General features: G+C 44.2%; 2 protein-coding genes across 2 annotated transcripts; both read right to left on the bottom strand.

Moving 5' to 3' along the window:
* Positions 1-3,238: 3,238 nt before the first annotated feature.
* Positions 3,239-12,204, bottom strand: LOC142139644 (cystatin-B-like). The gene is made up of 3 exons (XM_075197439.1): positions 11,944-12,204; positions 5,100-5,201; positions 3,239-3,609 (listed from the first exon to the last, which is right to left on the bottom strand). Exons 1-3 carry the CDS (start codon positions 12,010-12,012, stop codon positions 3,469-3,471), a joined length of 312 nt encoding a protein of 103 aa, XP_075053540.1. The 5' UTR covers positions 12,013-12,204; the 3' UTR covers positions 3,239-3,468.
* A 6,307-nt stretch (positions 12,205-18,511) lies between these two features.
* LOC142139643 (cystatin-B-like) lies at positions 18,512-21,953 on the bottom strand. The gene is made up of 3 exons (XM_075197438.1): positions 21,789-21,953; positions 20,233-20,334; positions 18,512-19,011 (listed from the first exon to the last, which is right to left on the bottom strand). Exons 1-3 carry the CDS (start codon positions 21,855-21,857, stop codon positions 18,883-18,885), a joined length of 300 nt encoding a protein of 99 aa, XP_075053539.1. The 5' UTR covers positions 21,858-21,953; the 3' UTR covers positions 18,512-18,882.
* Positions 21,954-22,410: the final 457 nt, after the last annotated feature.

The raw sequence follows: 22,410 nt of genomic DNA on the forward strand, positions 1-22,410 counted from the left end.
AATTAATTTTAGGTACCAGACTCAATTTGGGAGCATAATCCTGAAAGGGATACATACGGTTTATTCTCTTTATATTAGGTTGGTATGTATCCGAAGCTCACTGCTCTTTATAAACTAGATCCTTTAAAACGTTTGAGTATTAAAAGTTCTGGCTTTCACCCGATGGTCTAGAAGAGTGACCGGCAGTGTAATGAGGACAGGTAGGTCATCTCTACCCATAGATTTATTATGTTAGGATAAAAAGTTACCCATCTAGGTTAAACATTCCTGGATCTTCTCTAATCCATTAATCACTATCAGGCACAGAATCTAAAGCTACGCGAGATCTAACATCCAGTTGCTGGGCCAGGACGTCCGTTCTCCATATCCTCATCAACTTGGGTTCTATCCATTTTTGACCCTTGTTAGAGTCTAAATCAAAGGATCTTTATCATCCAAGAAAAAAACTATTTAAATTGTTCTGGAGGTTGTGGACAAACCATACACAACTTCTCAATAGTCATTCAGTAATAGATTGTCACGCAAAATGATTAGTAAATTTCCTAGATTTTTGGACAAGATCCACATAGGTAGTTAGGGGGAAAAAAACAAAAAACACCTCATTTAAAACCCACCTCTTGGGATGCTTGTGTTCCCCACAAGTTGGAGTGCGAGTCCTTAAAAGCGAATCAGGTTTGTCCCACTGACGACCTGAGTCTTGTATTCAACGGCAGTAAAAGTGCTGAATGTCCTTCCTTCTTTCTCTTCTACCTCCGGCTTCACTAAGGAACAACGCACAATAGGCGGACAGTTTTATAATAGTTACTGGCTGAAACGATCGCTAGGAATGTTGTGTGTAAGTAGCTTAGGCAGGACCAGGTAGACCTGTATGGTATCAGTAGCAGACAGGGAATGCTGGTCCTTCTATTGCCATTTTGGAGGCTCCAGGGGTAGTCCTTGGCAAGTTATAATTATTATTATCTTTAATTTATAAGGCGCCACCAAGGGTCCACAGCTCTGTACATGACATATACAGAGAACAGTGGCCCATGATACAGAAAGAACAAAAAACACAAACACAAAAACAAAAAAACACACATAGGTAACATGGTAATGCAAATCAAATTATTACTGGGACAATGAGTGAAAGTGGTGGTAGAAATCAGCGAGAAGTAGGCAGAAGCTAAGAAAACAGGGCTAGGGAATCAGGCCAAGAGGTACAGGGGGTGATGGAATAGTAGAAGGAGCACACAAGGACAGAGGGCCCTGCTCATGAGAGCTTACATCCTAAAGGGAAGGGGGAGACACAAATAGGGTGGTACTAACTGGGGCAGAGAGCCAGGACAAGGGAGTTAGTAGGAGGACTGATAGACTTGAATAAAGAAATGAGTCTTAAGGGCACACTTGAAGCCTTTGAGAGTAGATGCTAACCTGATGGAACGTGGAAGATCGTTCCACAGCAGGGGAGCAGCCCGGGCAAAGTCCTGAAGATGGGAGTAAGAGGAGGTGATCAGTGAAGTAGTGAGGCAGCGGTCACAGGCACAGCGGAGGGGGCGGGTAGGAGTGTAGGTAAAGATTAACCCAATATAAACACATGACTATATTAAACATACACGCAGTTAGGATCACCCCATTAGCAGCAGCCTGGCACTTACATATCTGCAAACGTGTAACAGATTCTCCTGCATTTTATGTACAAGTAGAACAGCAGCAATTCTACTGGGTCCCAGCAGTGTGCAGGGGGTCCCCCTCCCCTTCTAGCCCCCTCTGTATACATCTACATGCAATGAGCAAATTGCATATTCTGTGTTAGCCGACATATATCCCGGGGTCTGTTGTATGTAGCTCAGGCTGGACCAAGCTGTGCAGAGAACAATATGGGAAACACTGAGGAGGGAGAGGGTGTCAGTGCTGGATCTGCAGCCCAAACTCACTGCATGGGGAGTGGTCCATTATAACTGATGCCTCTGGGAGTACTGGGCTCTGGTTAGTCCTCTCTGTAGAAGGTGCCCGGGTCACATGACTGAGGATCACATGACTGCACTGTATGCAGATGAGTCACCGGCTCAGATGATTTGGTTCATGTACAGACACCCAGCCCCAGCCCTGCTGTCTGCAGCTGCACCCCAGGGTGCTCCATATCCCCAGTTATTATACCTCTTCATTACACAGATTATTATTCATCTTTATTTATAGGGCACCACACGAGGTCCACAGCAGCATACAGAGGGCGGACAGGACAGTACGTGGTATATAAAGTAATAACAGGAATAATACACAGACATAGTAATACTATATATACAGTACTTGTTAATGCTCTTTACTACTCCAGTAATGCCAGAAATACCACAAGCCCAGCGATCAGGGCTTATACACACACAGTATATGTCACCCGGCCACAGGGAATATTACACAGTATATAGAAGGTTTATATACATTTAAGGGAGTTCCCTGGTCACGTAGGAGTAGTCTGAGAATGTTACATATAATAGAGGGACAGATATAGTTATGGGGTCATCTGGTCCGACAAGGAACAGTCCAGCAGCACCAATATAATTATAGATGAGAGGGGGGGTTACATTACAGATATAATTATAGATGAGAGGGGGAGTTACATTACAGATATAATTATAGGGGGGGAGGGGCAGCACCTTACTAATAAATATATATATAGTTGGTGCATTACAGATATAATACAGCAGTGTTACCTGGTCACAGACAGATAATAGAATATAATTTTCTGTATATAACGTGTGTATGTATACAGGGACACATTACAGATATAATACAGCAGTATCAGCAGGTTTGGATTTCCCGATCCCCCCACACATCGCCATGATGATCTCAGTACTCAGTGTCAGCAGACCGCCGGCCCCGCCTGTACTTATACCCTCGGGATAAACCATCTTCCCCCGGGGGAAGGGAGACATGTTATTTCCTACTCACACCATGGCCGTGCAGCGATGTCTGGTGATCTTCCCATCCCTGTAGATGTGGTGTAACCCCGCACACACCTCACACTGTGTCTGTGACCGACCCCCTATCCCCGGCCCAGTGGTATAATCCGCCTCAGTCACGTGATGTGCCAGAAATACTGCAGTAATTTCAGCTGCTGTGAGATCACTGATTCCACCCTGTTTATGATTTCACCAATCCCCAGTGTGAATTTCTGCAAAGCAAGACTGTCAAACTATCACTCAAATGCTGCCTGCTCAGGGAAAACCTTGCTAACATGACAGACTGCTGCAGAGAGACGAGAGACCATGGTGGGCATGTTTTATTAGAATAAACACTGGTATTACATGTATAGTATTCAGCACAGTGTTACTGATATCTACATTAATGTCACCTGCTTTTTACAAGTAGCACTAGTAAATAAAACCAATAGTCTATATAAAATTCAATGAACATATCAGAAGCTATAATATCGTAAAACTTATATTATGATCACTTGTTAGACCCTGGACAGGAGCAGGGTCGGGGGGATCTTCAGTCATGGGGCTCAAAGTGTTTGATCTCCTCTCCCCTGGTTTTGCCCAGCTGGACGGCCGTGAGGCTCATTTCCTCATTATAACACGGCAGTGGTTCGTAGACGCGCAGATGTATGAACTCCTCGCTTCCTATGTGAGCCTGAGGGACAAGATACGAGTGGAACAGGTCACAAATACAGAACATGAACATGAAATTAGAGGGGTCACATTAAATCTATCACATCACTCCAATGAATTTATTGAATAGATGTAAAATATTTAGCTGTAATGTTTAACCAACATAAAGACCTCTGTGGCTGGATTACTTATAAATAACTTATTGTATAAATGTATTTGAATTAAAAGCGCAGTGCGCCAATTTATATCATTACACATGTACGGATATTTGTATTGGCATCATTTTATATCACACTGTATTGCTTTCTAAGACAGAATGTCATGATTTGGTTTTGTAACTTTTTTTTTTAGAGGAAATCCAAATTCAGCATATGTGTGGGGGAAGTGTGTTTTTGAAACTGTCTGAAGGCAGGTAATCTCATGTTAATTAGACCTTTTCATCTCAGTGACCAGCATGTCTCTAACCTGAAGACACAGGAGGGGGTAATTAGACTTGCTGTTTAGACATCCTGGGCCTGAGTCATTAAGGGGAGCAAAGCATAAAAAGAGGAGTAACTTTGCACCTGGACAAAACTATGTTGCAATGGAGGGGGGAGATAAATTTAAAGTGTGGGGACAGATTTACAGTTGGGGTAGGACAAGTCCTAGATCAACTTTAAATTTCAGTGTAAAAATAAAGCCATCAAGTATTTGTGCTACATGAAAATACAGCCAGTATTTAACTTATGTGCAAAATAAACCAGTTTGCACCCCTTGTATTGTAACATGGTTTGTCCCGGAGAACATTTACTCCTTTTTGTTTGCCTTACTTTCCTTAATGACTCAGGTCCTCTATCTCTGCAAGACTCAAGAAAATCACAGATTAATGTGAATTTTGTTAAGTCTTAAAACTACAATAACTCTAAAGGGGGAATTCAATTGGCCGTGTTACTGTAACAAGTAGTGCGGCCTGTGCACTATTACAGTAATAGTCCTCATAGATACCGTTAGTACAGTAATAGTGCTCATAGATACCATTAGTACAGTAATAGTGCTCATAGATACCGTTAGTACAGTAATAGTGCTCATAGTTACCGTTAGTACAGTAATAGTGCTCATAGATACCATTAGTACAGTAATTTCAATGCTGACTTTTTGCTCGCGGCTTCCTGAGCAGAAAGCAGGGTCAAAATTACCTTATTAATGGTAATAGGTTTTTCGCGGCGATACATTATACAATATAATGGGTTCTATATAACCATTGTGCTATGTTATTTAAATATTTATATTACAATTACAGCCACAAATCTGCTCCCATTGAATCAGATGAGTCCTCTAAAGAGAGTTTAGGGTTTGAATCTTCATGTCGTGGACTTTTCTGCATTTAACAAACATCAATTGTATGTGCTTTTATTAGCTTATAGTGCCCTAAAAATCATCTGACCAAGGGACAAAAAAAATAAAATAAAATAAAAATGAATTAGCACTGTAGTTCCTTAGTGGTCTATTAATGTACAGATATCCACCCATTACCTTAATGAAGTAATTTCTCCCAGCAACAGTTTGAGTCTTGTATTCAACAGCTTGTAAAATGCTGAAGGACCTCCCAGTCTTCTCCTCCGCCTGCTTTCTCATCTGAGGACAGGAGACAACAAGGTTATCAGACCATGGTCCACACACACTCCAGAGGGACAGTCACTAGGTCTGCTGGACCCTCCTCATCCTCACCCGTGCACAGGGGCGGATCTAGAGAATACTTCTACCTAGGGCGATTTAGGGGGAGGCGATTTAGGCCCTGCCCCCTTTTTGACATCTGAGGCTGCATACTATGTGCAGGTCCGTTCAGCAGTGACAGGTAGGGACAGTGTGCTCCCCGGATGCTCTGATTGTGTGTAAAACACAATCAGAGCGGCCGGGCAGCACACTGTCCCTACCTGTCACTGCCGAGCGGACCTGCACATAGTATGCAGCCGCCGGCAGCAAGCCCCTGCTAGGGAGGGGGGGGGGGCGATCCCCCGATGCCCCCCCCCCCTGGATCTGCCACTCCCTGTGCAGGTACCTGCATTCAGTCACAGCCCTTAGTGCAGGTTTGACCTACACCAGCGTTGTTCTAGTTTCATCTCTGCTGTCTCATTTCTTGCCCCAGATCCATCCTAGAATAAACCTCTATTACTATGTGCACAAGACCTGCGGGCAGCCAAATACCAGTGACCACGTTCAGGTGCACGGAAACAGGTCTTCCAACGGCGAGGACCATGACTGGCCTGGTCGTAGAGGTTCATTCTAGGGGTCTGGTGGGTAGAAAGTGGCCCCATAACTCTTCCTACTGCCTCCTCTGTGGCTGGTTCCGCTACAGTCCTATGAGCACAATGGAAACGCAGCCATCCTGGAGTGAGATGGGTCTGGGCAGACCAATGGGAGAGATCAAGTGAGCCGGACAGACATGAGCAGGAGAGGTAACTATTCAGTAATTGATCATGTATAATCCATAATAAATATCAGGTCACATTTTACACATTAAATGCACTTTAAATAGTTATAAATAAACTCAGCCAACACTAAAGGGAGATACATGAGCTATTGTGGCAACAATTATATGTCTTTTGTAGCTTCAAATATTTGGTCTCAAAAACTGTTTTTTGGCACATAGGAGTAATATTTCCAGAGAAGACTATCATGACATACCAAGACATTATTCCATATGTTAAAATCATTCAAGACTCCTCCATAAATACTGTGAGAAGCCCTTATGGATCTATGATCTTAGAGCATTATATTCAGAGGACCTCAGTGGAACAGTCTATCATTAATATCTTATTTATTGTTTATATAGTGTTCATCAAGTCTCCGCTCTTACACAATTCATTTTCAAGTTATACAGTCGACAGCTAGAAATTAATTTTGTTGGCATTCAGAAAGTCAACATTAGGTTGATAAATATCCCTAACAATATGGTCGATGTCATTATTGCCGACTTTCCAACCCTGTCTATATTATGGTGTCAACCATGTAAATGTCGTTCATGTATGTCACATATAGCCACTCCCTGATTTAATATCTTATCCTATCTTCACATAGTTACACAATTTATCGCCTCTATTTTGTCAGGAAACCTCTCCTGACTTCCATCACCAGTCACAATCCGGCCTCTGCGCACTCGTAACTTGGAAGCTTACTGTAAGGGAACACACAGGACTCCAGCCTAAGTCTCACACTCACCTCTCTCTCAGGTTACAGATTTACTGGCCCCTTTCCCAACACAGACGCTTCACACCTCTGCAACTGCCACCAGCTACGTATAAGACCCGTAGCAAAATTATGACTTAATTATCCAATTGTGCACCCTCTGTGCTCGGGTAGCTAAATAGTTAACACTTCACACACTGGTATCTAAAGAGTTAACCCAGCCAAGCAATCTCTTCTGAACAGCCAGTGAATTTGTTTAGAACAATAAGGACAGCACTTGTACATTTTTAGATTTAATATACAAAAAGTACAATGCTTACAGCTTATGAAAACAATGGACATACAAATAAATTGTATAACAGTTATAAAAACAAATGGGATGAATGTACAGAACATGACTCATGTATAATAATCTGTAGGCCTGGGGCAGGCAGAAGAGATGGACAGTCCTTCAATTAGATTGACCCCCAAGAGCTGACACCTTGTCCCTTCACAACTTAGGTTTTTAAGCAAAATCAAATAGGACAGCATTCACAAGGGCAGTGTCGATGCCAATTTGGGGGCAGAAAGGTCCATTAGATGTCACCTAGGGTTTGTTCAAACCTATTCCTAAGTTTTGACCTGTCTTAACTTTTCTCAGGTATATCCCAGAGACATAGCTCCCCCGTCAATAAACTGATCATAATCTCCATCAACTTTTAAATACCATACATAATGGAATCATAACAATATGACATACCTTTCCCAAAGATATGTGACTACAGGTGTTCCCTGGTACCGCTTGTACCTGTAACCTGGTGTGGTTTTTGTCCTTCAGTATGGAGCGGCACAAGGATTTCCCGAAATATGAAGAAATTTTCTTTGAGTTCATATTTCTATATTCCTGCACAGAGAGCTTTTATCTACAAGGATCTCACCATGGCTTGCCCTAATTTACACCTAGGTGTATATTTACTAAGCTGCGGGTTTGAAAAAGTGGAGATTCTAGCTGTCATTTTGTTGAAAGTACTAAATAAATGAAAGCTAGAATCCGATTGGTTGCTATAGGCAACATCCCCACTTTTTCAAACCCGCAGCTTAGTAAATCTAGCCCCTAGTGTTTATTTTGTTTTTACAATACCTATTGAAAAGGACGTCTCCTCTAATTAGGAAGTGGAATCCATGATCAAAGACAATGGGTGCCTGATCTGCATATCTTAAGTTGGCTTCTTCACAGAGGGTCTGCTCAACCCAATTACCCCCCACTGGGCTAATTGACCAAATGTTTTTAAGAAAAAAAAAACCTTTTATCTGAGGGGAAAATTATGTTCATTTCTACTTATCAATGTAACATTTTATTTGGGGCCCTCATCCTGACAATGCAGCTGGCAAACACATGTATCACACCCGGTTTCAATATACGTGAAGGAAAGGGGGACTAATATTTTGTTTGTAGTTTCTCATTTTATTGGATATTACATCTTCTAGATGTTGCCAATTCCGATTAGCGTGTGTCCCTTTAAATGTCATCAATTATTTTGGTAACCAGAAAAAACATAATAAAAAGGAAGACTTCTCACTGATAAAAACCTCACTGACATAAATGCCCACAAGTAAAATGTACCCTCATATATAAGAATTAATTCATGGTCATACAGACGTGGCCTGTGTATGATGAGGCTTTAATGCTCTTCAGTGTAAATGTTTGTAAGATAAATACAGGAAATCATGAACAGTTTGATAAACTTCACTGAGAATGAAAGGAGAAGTAGAAACAATTATAGAATAGATTAATTCATAATGAGAGGAGCCTGGCACAGAGCACAACATTAAATAATACATCGAGGCGACCTCTATTTTCCAAGAATGAATGAAATGGAAACCTCTGGCATTAAAGCCCTCTTTATACACAGGTTACGTTTGTATAGAACACAACTATTTTGTATTCCCTCAGGTTTATTTCAGATCTCTCAGTATAGTAAATATTTTGGCTTGTGGCAGATGCTCCATATTACTGGTTCTGTGTCTAGTCACAACTTATTTTCCAAATGATTCACAAAGCTGGAGAGGGGGGGGGGAGGGGTGCAAAATGTTCCATACACATCCATCATCATCATCATCATCATTTATTTATATAGCGCCACTGATTCCGCAGCGCTGTACATAGAACTCATTCACATCAGTCCCTGCCCCATTGGGGCTTACAGTCTAAATTCCCTAATATACACACAGACAGAGAGAGACAGAGACAGAGACAGAGACAGAGAAAGAGACAGAGAGACTAGGGTCAATTTTGATAGCAGCCAATTAACCTACCAGTATGTTTTTGGAGTGTGGAAGAAACCGGAGCACCCGGAGGAAACCCACGCAAACACGGGGAGAACATACAAACTCCTCACAGATAAGGCCATGGTCGGGGATCAAACTCATGACTCCATGTGCTCCAAACCATATACTGACAAGTTAGGGAGAGTTAAGTTGGGGATACTGAGCCAGTTACAATCATTGAGGCTCATTGATTATCCTCACCCCCCAGTTTTATTCTCTACCTTAATTCTACTCTAAATAGAAAGTTTCCATAGAACAATTAGGTGCAGAGGGGACCGGATATCTCCCCTGCATCTCAGCAGCAGTAAATAAGTGCTTAGGAGAGGGCTATATACTTGTCCCCTGAATTTCTGCAGTAGATGACTTGGTGACCGGCGTATCTGATGTAGGGGGACCCCGGCTGGGGGGTGAGCCCACTCCCCAACATCAAACTGATGTCACCAGCAGCCTCAGTTGGATAACTCCCTCTCACACTGTTACAGAGTATAATGTGATTACTGTGACTGATCGAGGGCCCAGAACTGAATCACGCAGTCTGTAGAGGCAGCGGTTATAGGAGGAAGGTTCCTGAACCAAACAAAGGGATGGAAAAAAAAGATGAATATAATCTTTGGTATGAAAACCACATAAATAGATATCTAGTAAATGACTGGTTATGTCTATATGTGTTATACTGTAGATAATCGTGAGGTGACACTAGTGGTGTGAAAATAACTCGACAAAATCATGGGAAAGAATATATTACTGCAGGTGCATGTTCATAAACCAAATCTATATTTCTTCTAATCTTATGACAAAATATAGATCTATACATCCCCAAATACTAATTCACCTTTTCCAGTTAAGCCGACGCATTCTAAAAATATCAGGAGTGTTTGGATGCAGAGTCACAGACATTAAATACAGAAATCACACTGTGGAGCTTTAACCCCCAGCAACCAATCAGATGTCAGCACTTATAGCCGCATACGTTCAACTTGCACTTTAATAACCAATCAGATCCAAATGTCATTGTCCACCCTGCACCAGACCAGGGTTCCCCATTACCTGTTCCCGAGTAACCCCAACTATTGAGGTTTAGGATTTCTGTCTGTGGGAGGAGGAGGGGTTAATACTGACTCAGCCACAGACGTACCTCGCTGCGCATAACTGGAGAGATCCTGAAAACATGACCTGGGTGGGTTCTGGAGGACTGGAATTTGCAACCTCTGGGCTAGACAGACAAAGAGCCAATTGCTGGCTGGTCCAGTGAAAATCCTACACCTAAATGTGATGTTAGTAGAGGAACCTTCTTCTTACAGCATAAATTTACATTCTGACATCCACAGCATCAGAGTTTGATTTCACCTAGACACTCAGGAATTGTGGGCATGAAATGAAGTGTGGCCAGGAGAGGGGACAGGGCCAATAAAGACACATTTCTACAATCAGGAGTCTTGTGTCATCCTTGATAATAAAGCTGCTGTTACAGAAATAATAGGCAGCTACTCACATTTGTATCCAATCACAGTGAAGAATGCTTCCTATTGGCTAATACAACAGCAGCCACAGCTATAACTAGAGATACTAACCAGCCAGAGGACACCATGCCCCAACACTGGGCACCATATACTTCTATATAACAGCATACAGTGTCCTAGTATGGGGATGGCATCATGCTATATACCAGCGGTGGCCACCTGCGGCTCTTTTAGCTTTGAAATGTGGCTCCTGGACGGGAGCATCAACAAACTGTAGTTGTCCAGGCGCCAGTAAGGGCAGATTATAAAACATTCAGTAGTTCGACTGACCAAGAGCAGCCGCAGACCTCTCTGAACAATGCAGGGAGGTCAGTGTCACAGACAATGCAGTAGAGGAGGTGGAGGACAGGGTAGTGTGCGCTTCCTCTGTGCGGGCAAGTAAGGGGCACATGAGATCTGATGGCGTGTGAAGAGGCTGATGGGCATGTAAGGAAGTGTGACGTCATTTGGGAAGATCTGATGAAATGTGTGGGTCTGTTGACATGTGGTGAGGTTGATGGGCATTTAAGGGGCATATTTGGACATCCGATGGCTTATATGGGGAATTTGGATAGATCTGATGGGCATGAGGGAAGGTGTGATGGCATGTAAGGGGCATGTGGTGAAGTCTGGTGGCAGAGGTGGAGGTCTGATGGGCATGTAGGGACGTCAGAGGAGCCCACTAAGAGGTCTGAGGGATTGTGGATGTAGTAACACTGTGGAGACTATTAGTAGCAATATGAACCGTCCTCCACTGTGCAGAGCAGAGCTGGTTTTATGATTATTCTGAACATTTTGACCCTGTTGGATATTTTTTCTCACTTAGGTTATATTTTCAGTGTATGTGTGTAGGGTATGTACACACACACACACACACACACGTTTATACTGAGTCTATGTATATGCACACACATACAAAAAGGTAAAGTCAGCTCTTTGCAGTACATATAGATATGTTTGGCTCTAGCTCTGACTGACTATGTAACATACTCACCAGCAATATATGTGCATTACATGATTCAGTTACACCAGGAAGGGGGGGAAGGGGGGGGGGTATAACAAGCACCACCTATCATTTTCCTGGTAATACAATTTAGTTAATATTCCATTGGTCATGTATTAAGGTTGTTTCTGCTAAAACTGTCCTTATCTTGGGGAGTGGGATATAACCAGGAGGGGCAGCCAGAGAGGGCAGATTACATAAAGATAGAGCAACTTTGGGTACAAACCTAAAAAAGAGAGATCAGTAATATAATACATAACTGATGGAGCAGAGAAGTAACATATTATACACAAAGCCACAGACATATCGTCCTACACATAAGTCCATCTCCCCCAGCACATTAGTTGCCCCTCACTGCAGCGCCCCCTAGCGGCTCACTCACCTGATCACATATAGACTGTACTGCATCGTCCGCAGGTTTAACAACTCCGAGACCCCCGCGACGAGGCATGATTGGATCAGTCCGAGTCCTCTAATATATGAGATCAGCAGTTTCTCTTTATCAAATTCGGACCGTACCATTATTCAGTAAGTGAGGAGGGGCGGGGGGCCTACGACGGGACAAACTGAGCATTATTCCTGCAGATGGGTGTAGATTTAATGTGTGAATTTCCCCTCATACAAAGTGCGTTGGATGAATCCTCGTCTGAATGGTTCAGGGAGGAAAAGGAAACTCGTCTATGGAATGTATCTGGAAACTAGTAGTATAGAGTATACACCCTATTTATTGTCCAGCCCAACTTACTATGCAGCCTATTCCCGTTACCCCCTAACTTACTATGCAGCCTATTCCTGTTACCCCCTAACTTACTATGCAGCCTATTCCTGTTACCCCCTAACTTACTGCACCCCCAACTTACTATGCAGCCTATTCCTGTTACCCCCTAACTTACTATGCAGCCTATTCCTGTTACCCCCTAACTTACTATGCAGCCTATTCCTGTTACCCCATAACTTACTGCACCCCCAACTTACTATGCAGCCTATTCCTGTTACCCCCTAACTTACTGCACCCCCAACTTACTATGCAGCCTATTCCCGTTACCTCCTAACTTACTGCACCCCCCAACTTACTATGCAGCCTATTCCTGTTACCCCCTAACTTACTGCACCCTCCAACTTACTATGCAGCCTATTCCTGTTACCCCCTAACTTACTGCACCCCCCAACTTACTATGCAGCCTATTCCTGTTACCCCCTAACTTATTGAATCCCCCAACTTACTATGCAGCCTATTCCTGTTACCCCCTAACTTACTGCACCCCCAACTTACTATACAGCCTATTCCCGTTACCCCCTAACTTACTGCACCCTCAACTTACTATGCAGCCTATTCCTGTTACCCCCTAACTTACTGCACCCCCAACTTACTATGCAGCCTATTCCCGTTACCTCCTAACTTACTGCACCCCCCAACTTACTATGCAGCCTATTCCTGTTACCCCCTAACTTACTGCACCCCCCAACTTACTATGCAGCCTATTCCTGTTACCCCCTAACTTACTATGCAGCCTATTCCTGTTACCCCCCAACTTACTATGCAGCCTATTCCTGTTACCCCCTAACTTACTATGCAGCCTATTCCTGTTACCCCCTAACTTACTATGCAGCCTATTCCTGTTACCCCATAACTTACTGCACCCCCCAACTTACTATGCAGCCTATTCCTGTTACCCCCTAACTTACTGCACCCCCAACTTACTATGCAGCCTATTCCCGTTACCTCCTAACTTACTGCACCCCCCAACTTACTATGCAGCCTATTCCTGTTACCCCCTAACTTACTGCACCCTCCAACTTACTATGCAGCCTATTCCTGTTACCCCCTAACTTACTGCACCCCCCAACTTACTATGCAGCCTATTCCTGTTACCCCCTAACTTATTGAATCCCCCAACTTACTATGCAGCCTATTCCTGTTACCCCCTAACTTACTGCACCCCCAACTTACTATACAGCCTATTCCCGTTACCCCCTAACTTACTGCACCCTCAACTTACTATGCAGCCTATTCCTGTTACCCCCTAACTTACTGCACCCCCAACTTACTATGCAGCCTATTCCCGTTACCTCCTAACTTACTGCACCCCCCAACTTACTATGCAGCCTATTCCTGTTACCCCCTAACTTACTGCACCCCCCAACTTACTATGCAGCCTATTCCTGTTACCCCCTAACTTATTGAATCCCCCAACTTACTATGCAGCCTATTCCTGTTACCCCCTAACTTACTGCACCCCCAACTTACTATACAGCCTATTCCCGTTACCCCCTAACTTACTGCACCCTCAACTTACTGTGCAGCCTATTCCTGTTACCCCCTAACTTACTGCACCCCCAACTTACTGTGCAGCCTATTCCTGTTACCCCCTAACTTACTGCACCCCCAACTTACTATGCAGCCTATTCCCGTTACCCCCTAACTTACTGCACCCCCAACTTACTATGCAGCCTATTCCCGTTACCTCCTAACTTACTGCACCCCCCAACTTACTATGCAGCCTATTCCCGTTACCCCCTAACTTACTGCACCCCCCAACTTACTATGCAGCCTATTCCTGTTACCTCCTAACTTACTGCACCCCCAACTTACTATGCAGCCTATTCCCGTTACCCCCTAACTTACTGCACACCCCAACTTACTATGCAGCCTATTCCTGTTACCCCCTAACTCACTGCACCCCCCAATTTACTATACAGCCTATTCCTGTTACCCCCTAACTCACTGCACCCCCAACTTACTATGCAGCCTATTCCCATTACCGCCTTACTTACTGCACACCCCATCTTACTATGCAGCCTATTCATGTTACCCCCTAACTTACTGCACCCCCAACTTCCTATGCAGCCTATTCCTGTTACCCCCTAACTTACTGCACCCCCCAACTTACTATGCAGCCTATTCCCATTACCCCCTAACTTACTGCACCCCCAACTTACTATGCAGCCTATTCCCGTTACCCCCTAACTTACTGCACCCCCCAACTTACTATGCAGCCTATTCCTGTTACCCCCTAACTCACTATACCCCCAACTTACTATACAGCCTATTCCTGTTACCCCCTAACTCACTGCACCCCCAACTTACTATGCAGCCTATTCCCGTTACCCCCTAACTTACTGTACACCCCAACTTACTATGCAGCCTATTCCTGGTACCCCCTAACTTACTGCACCCCCCAACTTACTATGCAGCCTATTCCTGTTACCTCCTAACTTACTGCACCCCCCAACTTACTATGCAGCCTATTCCCGTTACCCCCTAACTTACTGCACACCCCAACTTACTATGCAGCCTATTCCTGTTACCCCCTAACTCACTGCACCCCCCAACTTACTATACAGCCTATTCCTGTTACCCCCTAACTCACTGCACCCCCAACTTACTATGCAGCCTATTCCCATTACCCCCTTACTTACTGCACACCCCATCTTACTATGCAGCCTATTCATGTTACCCCCTAACTTACTGCACCCCCAACTTCCTATGCAGCCTATTCCTGTTACCCCCTAACTTACTGCACCCCCCAACTTACTATGCAGCCTATTCCCATTACCCCTAACTTACTGCACCCCCAACTTACTATGCAGCCTATTCCCGTTACCCCCTAACTTACTGCACCCCCCAACTTACTAGCAGCCTATTCATGTTACCCCCTAACTTACTGCACCCCCAACTTACTATGCAGCCTATTCCCGTTACCCCCTAACTTACTGCACCCCCAACTTACTGTGCAGCCTATTCCCGTTACCCCATAACTTACTGTACACCCCAACTTACTATGCAGCCTATTCCTGTTACCTCCTAAGTTACTGTACACCCCAACTTACTATGCAGCCTATTCCTGTTACCCCCTAACTTACTCCACACCCCAACTTACTATGCAGCCTATTCCCGTTACCCCTTAACTTACTGCACACCCCATCTTTCTATGCAGCCTATTCCTGTTACTCCCTAACTTACTGCACCCCCAACTTACTATGCAGCCTATTCCTGTTACCCCCTAACTTACTGCACCCCCCAACTTACTATGCAGCCTATTCCTGTTACCCCCTAACTTACTGCACCCCCCAACTTACTATGCAGCCTATTCCCCCCTAACTTACTGCACCCCCCCAACTTACTATGCAGCCTATTCCTGTTACCCCCTAACTTACTGCACCCCCCAACTTACTATGCAGCCTATTCCCGTTCCCCCCTAACTTACTGCACCCCCCCAACTTACTATGCAGCCTATTCCTGTTACCCCCTAACTTACTGCACACCCCAACTTACTATGCAGCCTATTCCCGTTACCCCCTAACTTACTGCACACCCCAACTTACTATGCAGCCTATTCCTGTTACCCCCTAACTTACTGCACACCCCAACTTACTATGCAGCCTATTCCCGTTACCCCCTAAGTTACTGTACACCCCAACTTACTATGCAGCCTATTCCTGTTACCCCCTAACTTACTCCACACCCCAACTTACTATGCAGCCTATTCCCGTTACCCCCTAACTTACTGCACACCCCATCTTTCTATGCAGCCTATTCCTGTTACTCCCTAACTTACTGCACCCCCAACTTACTATGCAGCCTATTCCCGTTACCCTCTAACTTACTGCACCCCCCAACTTACTATGCAGCCTGTTCCTGTTACCCTCTAACTTACTATGCAGCCTATTCCCGTTACCCCCTAACTTACTGCACCCCCCCAACTTACTATGCAGCCTATTCCCGTTACCCTCTAACTTACTGCACACCCCAACTTACTATGCAGCCTATTCCCGTTACCCCCTAACTTACTGCACCCCCCAACTTACTATGCAGCCTATTTCCGTTACCCTCTTACTGTACACCCCAACTTACTTTGCAGCCTATTCCCGTTACCCCCTAACTTACTGCACTCCCCAACTTACTATGCAACCTATTCCCGTTACCCCCTAACTTACTGTACACCCCAACTTACTATGCACCTATTCCCATTACCCTCTAACTTACTGCACCCCCCCCCAACTTACTATGCAGCCTATTCCTGTTACCTCCTTACTTACTGCACCCCCCAACTTACTATGCAGCCTATTCCCGTTACCCCCCAACTTACTGCACCCCCCAACTTACTATGCAGCCTATTCCCGTTACCCCCTAACTTACTGTACACCCCAACTTACTATGCAGCCTATTCCCGTTACCCTCTAACTGCACCCCCCAACTTACTATGCAGCCTATTCCCATTACCCCCTAACTTACTGCACCCCAACTTACTATGCAGCCTATTCCTGTTACCCTCTAACTTACTATGCAGCCTATTCCCGTTACCCTCTAACTGCACCCCCCAACTTACTATGCAGCCTATACCCATTACCCCCTAACTTACTGCACCCCAACTTACTATGCAGCCTATTCCTGTTACCCCCTAACTTACTGCACCCCCCAACTTACTATACACCCTATTCCCACCCACAATAATATTCTGCATACTCCTTACTGGGCAAGTTTTAGAAACACTTTACGTCAAAGAGAGAATGATTTGTCTTTACTAAAATACCTCCGTCCTTCCCTGATATCAGCTCCTGTTATTTCCAATCATGTAAATGTCGGGCTCAATTTAAGATGAACTTACAGGTTTTTATCTTAAAATACTCGTTATTTACAGTTTAGTGATAATACAACAGCTGCCGTCTTTTAGAGATATTGATATAGTTGTAGCAGAAATTCTAGTTTTATCATGTTTTTATTAATATATATCACACTTTTACTCGGATCCTTCAGTCACTTCAACAACATTTCTTGACATTCGTCTCTGTTCTAAAACCCGATTAGACTCTGGAAACAAGATCAGTTGAAATATAGACAGATAAAAATGGAACTGATAATCCTACAACGGTAACAGTGAGCTCTTGCTTTGCCGTCTGGGTAACGTGGTGCATCCCGCGGTTCTCCAGGGGTTGTGAAACTACAAGCTCCAGCAGGCTTTGTCATCCAATAACTAGTAAAGCATGCTGGGACTTGTAGTGTCAGATTGTCGAGACCTCAGGTCGTGGGTAGGTCTGACATCTCCAGGAAAGGTAATGTGAAGACAGTGGATACATCGGAGGATAGAACGTGGTGGTTCCCAATTCTTACATAATTCCCAACTGGTTTGACCCTCACTCGGCGTCTCCATGGTTTAGTCTCTACCCAGATCCACAGTGGTATCTTCCATACGGACTGTCCCCTGTGATGCGAGGTCAGTCAGAAGCCTGGATATCAGAACAGACCAAGGGCTAGATTTGCTTAAGCTGCGGTTTTGAAAAAGTGGGGACGTTGCCTATAGCAACCAATCAGATTCTAGCTGTCATTTTGTAGAAAGTACTAAATAAATGAAAGCCAGAATCTAATTGGTTGCTATAGGCAACATCCCTAGTTTTTCAAACGCGCAGCTTAGTTAATCTAACCCCAAGTCTCAATTTATTAAGGGGGTTTCATGAACCAGCTGAATATTTCTGCTATCTGGGTCCTGTACCCCTTAAGCAGCATTTAAAAGGGAAAGTGGGGTTGGAGAGAAATCTTATCTGCAATTAGTAATGACAGCAGGAACAGATCCCCAGAGGACATGGTACAGGCAGGTTCTCATAAAAAAAAAAACATAAAACATTGCACAACACACTTCTTGGGGTGCTGTTCCCTGTTCCCCAAAGCTCTGCAGCAAATGTCTGAAATGTAGGGATCAGTGTTTACAGAAAGTGTGTACAACATCTTTGTGTTACCTCTCCGTACTGGTGATGCCTGGTGTTACCAGCAGGTGGCAGTGTAGACTTTATCGCATGCAGCCCAGTACACGGTACACCCCCTGCAGGCAGACAGAGGGTATAGCTGCCAACACTACAATTATATCTATTAAACTGCAACTCTGCTGCTTCAGGCTACAGCTACACCCTGCTCAGCAACATAACAAGCCTACATAATAAAGACGCCCAACACATTCTGTAGAGAGCTTTATTCCAGGAATGGCACCTTCCCATAAGGGAATAAGGCAATTATCAGAGGGTTTCATTGCAATTATATCTGATCATATAAAACTTTCAACTAGTGATTCCTTGGGGGATAAATGAGCTGATTCAGCAACATTCACCTTTCTGGTGACAACGCCCTGCTGGGCAGCTAGTAAGCATCACACAGTCCAATATAAAACACTTTTATATTGGTTTCAGGTCCTTGGTCCCAGAACACATTGCAGGCTATCCATCGTTATATTTCTCTAGAAGACTGCAGGTTATAACATCTGTTATAGGCCGTAAGAGGTTAGAAACAGATAGAAGCAGAGTTGTTGAGGCTCCTCCCACCGCGCAGTCCTCAGAAATACAGAACCTCCTCTTCCTTGGTCTTCCCACCCTGGCAGCCGCTCAGCGTCAGCTTCCCTTGCTCATGAGGGAGAGCTTTGTGTATACGGAGATGGTAGAACTCAGCATCTCCCACTTGGACCTAAGACAAAAAATAAAAAATACGACCTTATAGTAAAAGCTTCTATAACTCTCCTAATCAGTAAGTGGAAGACCCCCCCCAGCCAAGGAGATTCATTACACAGGACCCTATGGATCAAGATATTAGAGGGTCACATACAGAACTAGGTGAAAAAAATAAAATCCTCAATTTTTTGGTTCAAAATGAGTGAACAGAAATCTGCAGGACGAGTCTTAACCCCTTGATGACCAGAAACACAACACAAATGACAGATTTGCCGTGTCTGTTAGACAGGGTAGATGGATATATTTGTTTTACCCACTTTGGTCTCCAGATAACAGGTCTATTGGGCATTTTGTAGTTTCAGTTTAGAGAAAAATCTACCAAAATTAGAAAACGAATCACTCATCAGTCCCAGCTGTGATTATGGAACGTGTGACAGCATTATAGGGCCTAGAAGAGGGTTATAAAACAGGAAGAGGAAACAACCTCAGACCCAGTGACTGTCAGTTTGTCTGCTGGTAAAAATCAGGATCCATCGTCTGATCTCCCTGCAAATCTAAATAGTTATTTGTCTCACTATGCCAAGTAAATCACTGTGTCCCAGTCAGTTACAGGCACAGCCTTAGTTAGGTAAACAAAGTAATTAGGTTATTCTCAGTGTAAAAGAAAAGTAAAACTGTCCATGTTCCCCAGTCACAGAGTTATGAATCTCTCCAGTCATGAAGGGGTTAAGATCTGTCATCTGTAACTGGTGTAGAAGGTTATTTCCACCAAGACTCAGTAACGGGTAACTACGGTGTATTGTAAGACGTCAGGAAAGTACTCAAGGAACCAGCATTATAATGGATTTTAAATGCCACCACCTGATGCCATATCCCACAATGCCTCTGGGCACAGCCCCCTCACGGTCTCACTGTAAGATATACATTCACCCTACAAGGAGGTTATAATACGGACTTCGGCCTCAGGGGAAGGGGCCCGCGGGAGCCTTGTGGAGGAGGTGGTGGGCCCGAAGACCATTCCCTCCTATAAAATTAAGAGGCTGCATTACCATCAATATGATCTCACTAGGAGACAGGTGCATTATAAATAGCGGGTACGGCGTTACCTATATTACTACCAAGTTGGTCTCTAAATGTATTGGCGGCTCCTGCCGGCGGCACAGACACATTTACTATGTACTAGGAGACTTTATATACATCCGGCCATAGACCGCAGCTAGACCTGCGGAGTAATTACCTTAACAAACAGGTTTGTCCCACTGACGACCTGAGACTTGTATACAACCACATTAAAAGTGCTGAATGTTCTTCCTTCTTTCTCTTCTACCTCCGGCTTCACCTAGGAAACAATGCACAAGTCAGAAATCTATCTATACATATACATATATATATATATATATATATATACACACACACGCCACTAGTTGCAGGAGCACCTTACCATATTTTTGAACGTGTGTAACTGAGCTTCCTGCATTTTATGTACAAGTAGAATTCAGTGAGTGCAGGGGGCCCCGGCAGTGTGCATGGGCCCCCCCCCCTTTTAGCACCCCCAGTGTACTTACACATGCAATGAGCAAATTGCTTATTCCGTGTTAGCCGACAGATATACCCCGGGCTCTGTTGTGTGTACAGGTGGCTCAGACTGGACCAAGCAGTGCAGTGTCCCAGAGTACAATACGGGAAACGCTGAGCGATTTGTTCCATAGATTGTAAGCTTGCAAGCAAGGCCCTCTTACCTCTATATGTATCACCTAGTATTGTTTTATTACTGTTTGTTCCCTAATGTAAAGTGCTACGGAATCTGTTGGTGCTATATAAATGTTGATGATTGCTGCGATAGAACAAGCAAGTGATGGTCTGTGGGGCCCATGTTGTATTGTCAGACAGGGATTTGCCCCGACCAGCAGAGGAGGGAGAGGGTGTCAGTGCTGGATCTGCAGCCCAAACTCACTGCATGGGGAGTGGTCCATTATAACTGATGACTTGGAGTACTGGGCTCTGGTTACTCATCTCTGTAGAAGGTGCCTGGGTCACATGACTGAGGATCACATGACTGCATTGTATGCAGATGAGTCACCGGCTCAGATGATTTGTTTCATGTGCAGACACCCAGCCCCAGCCCTGCTGTCTGCAGCTGCACCCCAGGGTGCTCTATATCCCCAATTATTGCACCTCTTCATTACACACAAGTAGCATTATTAGATACACAGTACTTATTACACCAGTAATGCCAGAAATACTGAGCCCAGTAATCAGCACGATATATATAATATACACAGTACATATCACCTGGTCACAGAGCCCCTGCAGGACTCTCACAGGGAATATTATACAGTATATAGAAGGTTTATATACATTTAGGGGAGTTTCCTGGTCACGTAGGAGTGGTCTGATAAAATAGACAGTTATTGGGGAGTCACCTGGTCACACATAGTAGGAGATAGTATGTATGTAACAGGGGTAGATAGAATTAGGAATCACAAGGAATAATCTGAGATATTAGATATAATAGAGCTGCAGATATAATTATAGGGGGTAACTGGGAGCTGGAATATAAAAGCGGGGTAGATAGTTCAGAGGGGTCATCTGTTTTCACACAGGGGACACACTAGCAGCACACACACTAATTATACATATATATATATATATATATATATAGGCAGTTGGTACATCACAGATATTATACAGCAGTGTTACCTGGTGACACTAAGGTAATATAATATAATATTCTGTATATAACAGGTGTGTATCATACAGGAACATATTACAGATATAATACAGCAATGTTACCTGGTCACAGACTCTCTGCACCTCCGGATCAGCAGGTTTGGATTTCCCGATCCCCCCACACATCGCCATGATGATCTCAGTACTCAGTGTCAGCAGCCTGCGGCCCCGCCTGTACTTATACCCTCGGGATAAACCATCTCCCCCCCCTGGGGGGGGGCGTGTTACTTCCTGCTCACACCGCGGCCGTACAGCGATGTCTGGTGATCTTCTCATCCCTGCAGATGTGGTGTAATCCCCGCACACACCTCACACCCCGGCCCGTGTCTGTGTCCGACCCCCTATCCCCAGCCCAGTGGTATAATCCGCCTCAGTCACGTGGTATCAGACACCTGGAATTCCAGAAACTGATACAAAGTATCAGCAGTCAGTGAATGTCCTGACAGTGGTCAGTGTTCTCCTGGTGTCACTGGGCGCTGTATATGATATGATATAAGTTATACATAGAGGGGAAGTCATTATATTTAGGGATCAGATACATTTGTTTTTTTTTTTTAGAGCCAGTTGATGTTTTTATACAGACCTGTTATATGTACCAGTGATAAAAAGAGGGACACTATAGACTAATAGAGGGAGTGAGGGACTGTGCTCTGGATGCAGAAAGATGTAACTTAAACATTGCAAT

The sequence above is a fragment of the Mixophyes fleayi genome, chromosome 2 (assembly GCF_038048845.1).
Source record: "Mixophyes fleayi isolate aMixFle1 chromosome 2, aMixFle1.hap1, whole genome shotgun sequence".
Taxonomy (NCBI): Eukaryota; Metazoa; Chordata; class Amphibia; order Anura; family Limnodynastidae; genus Mixophyes; species Mixophyes fleayi.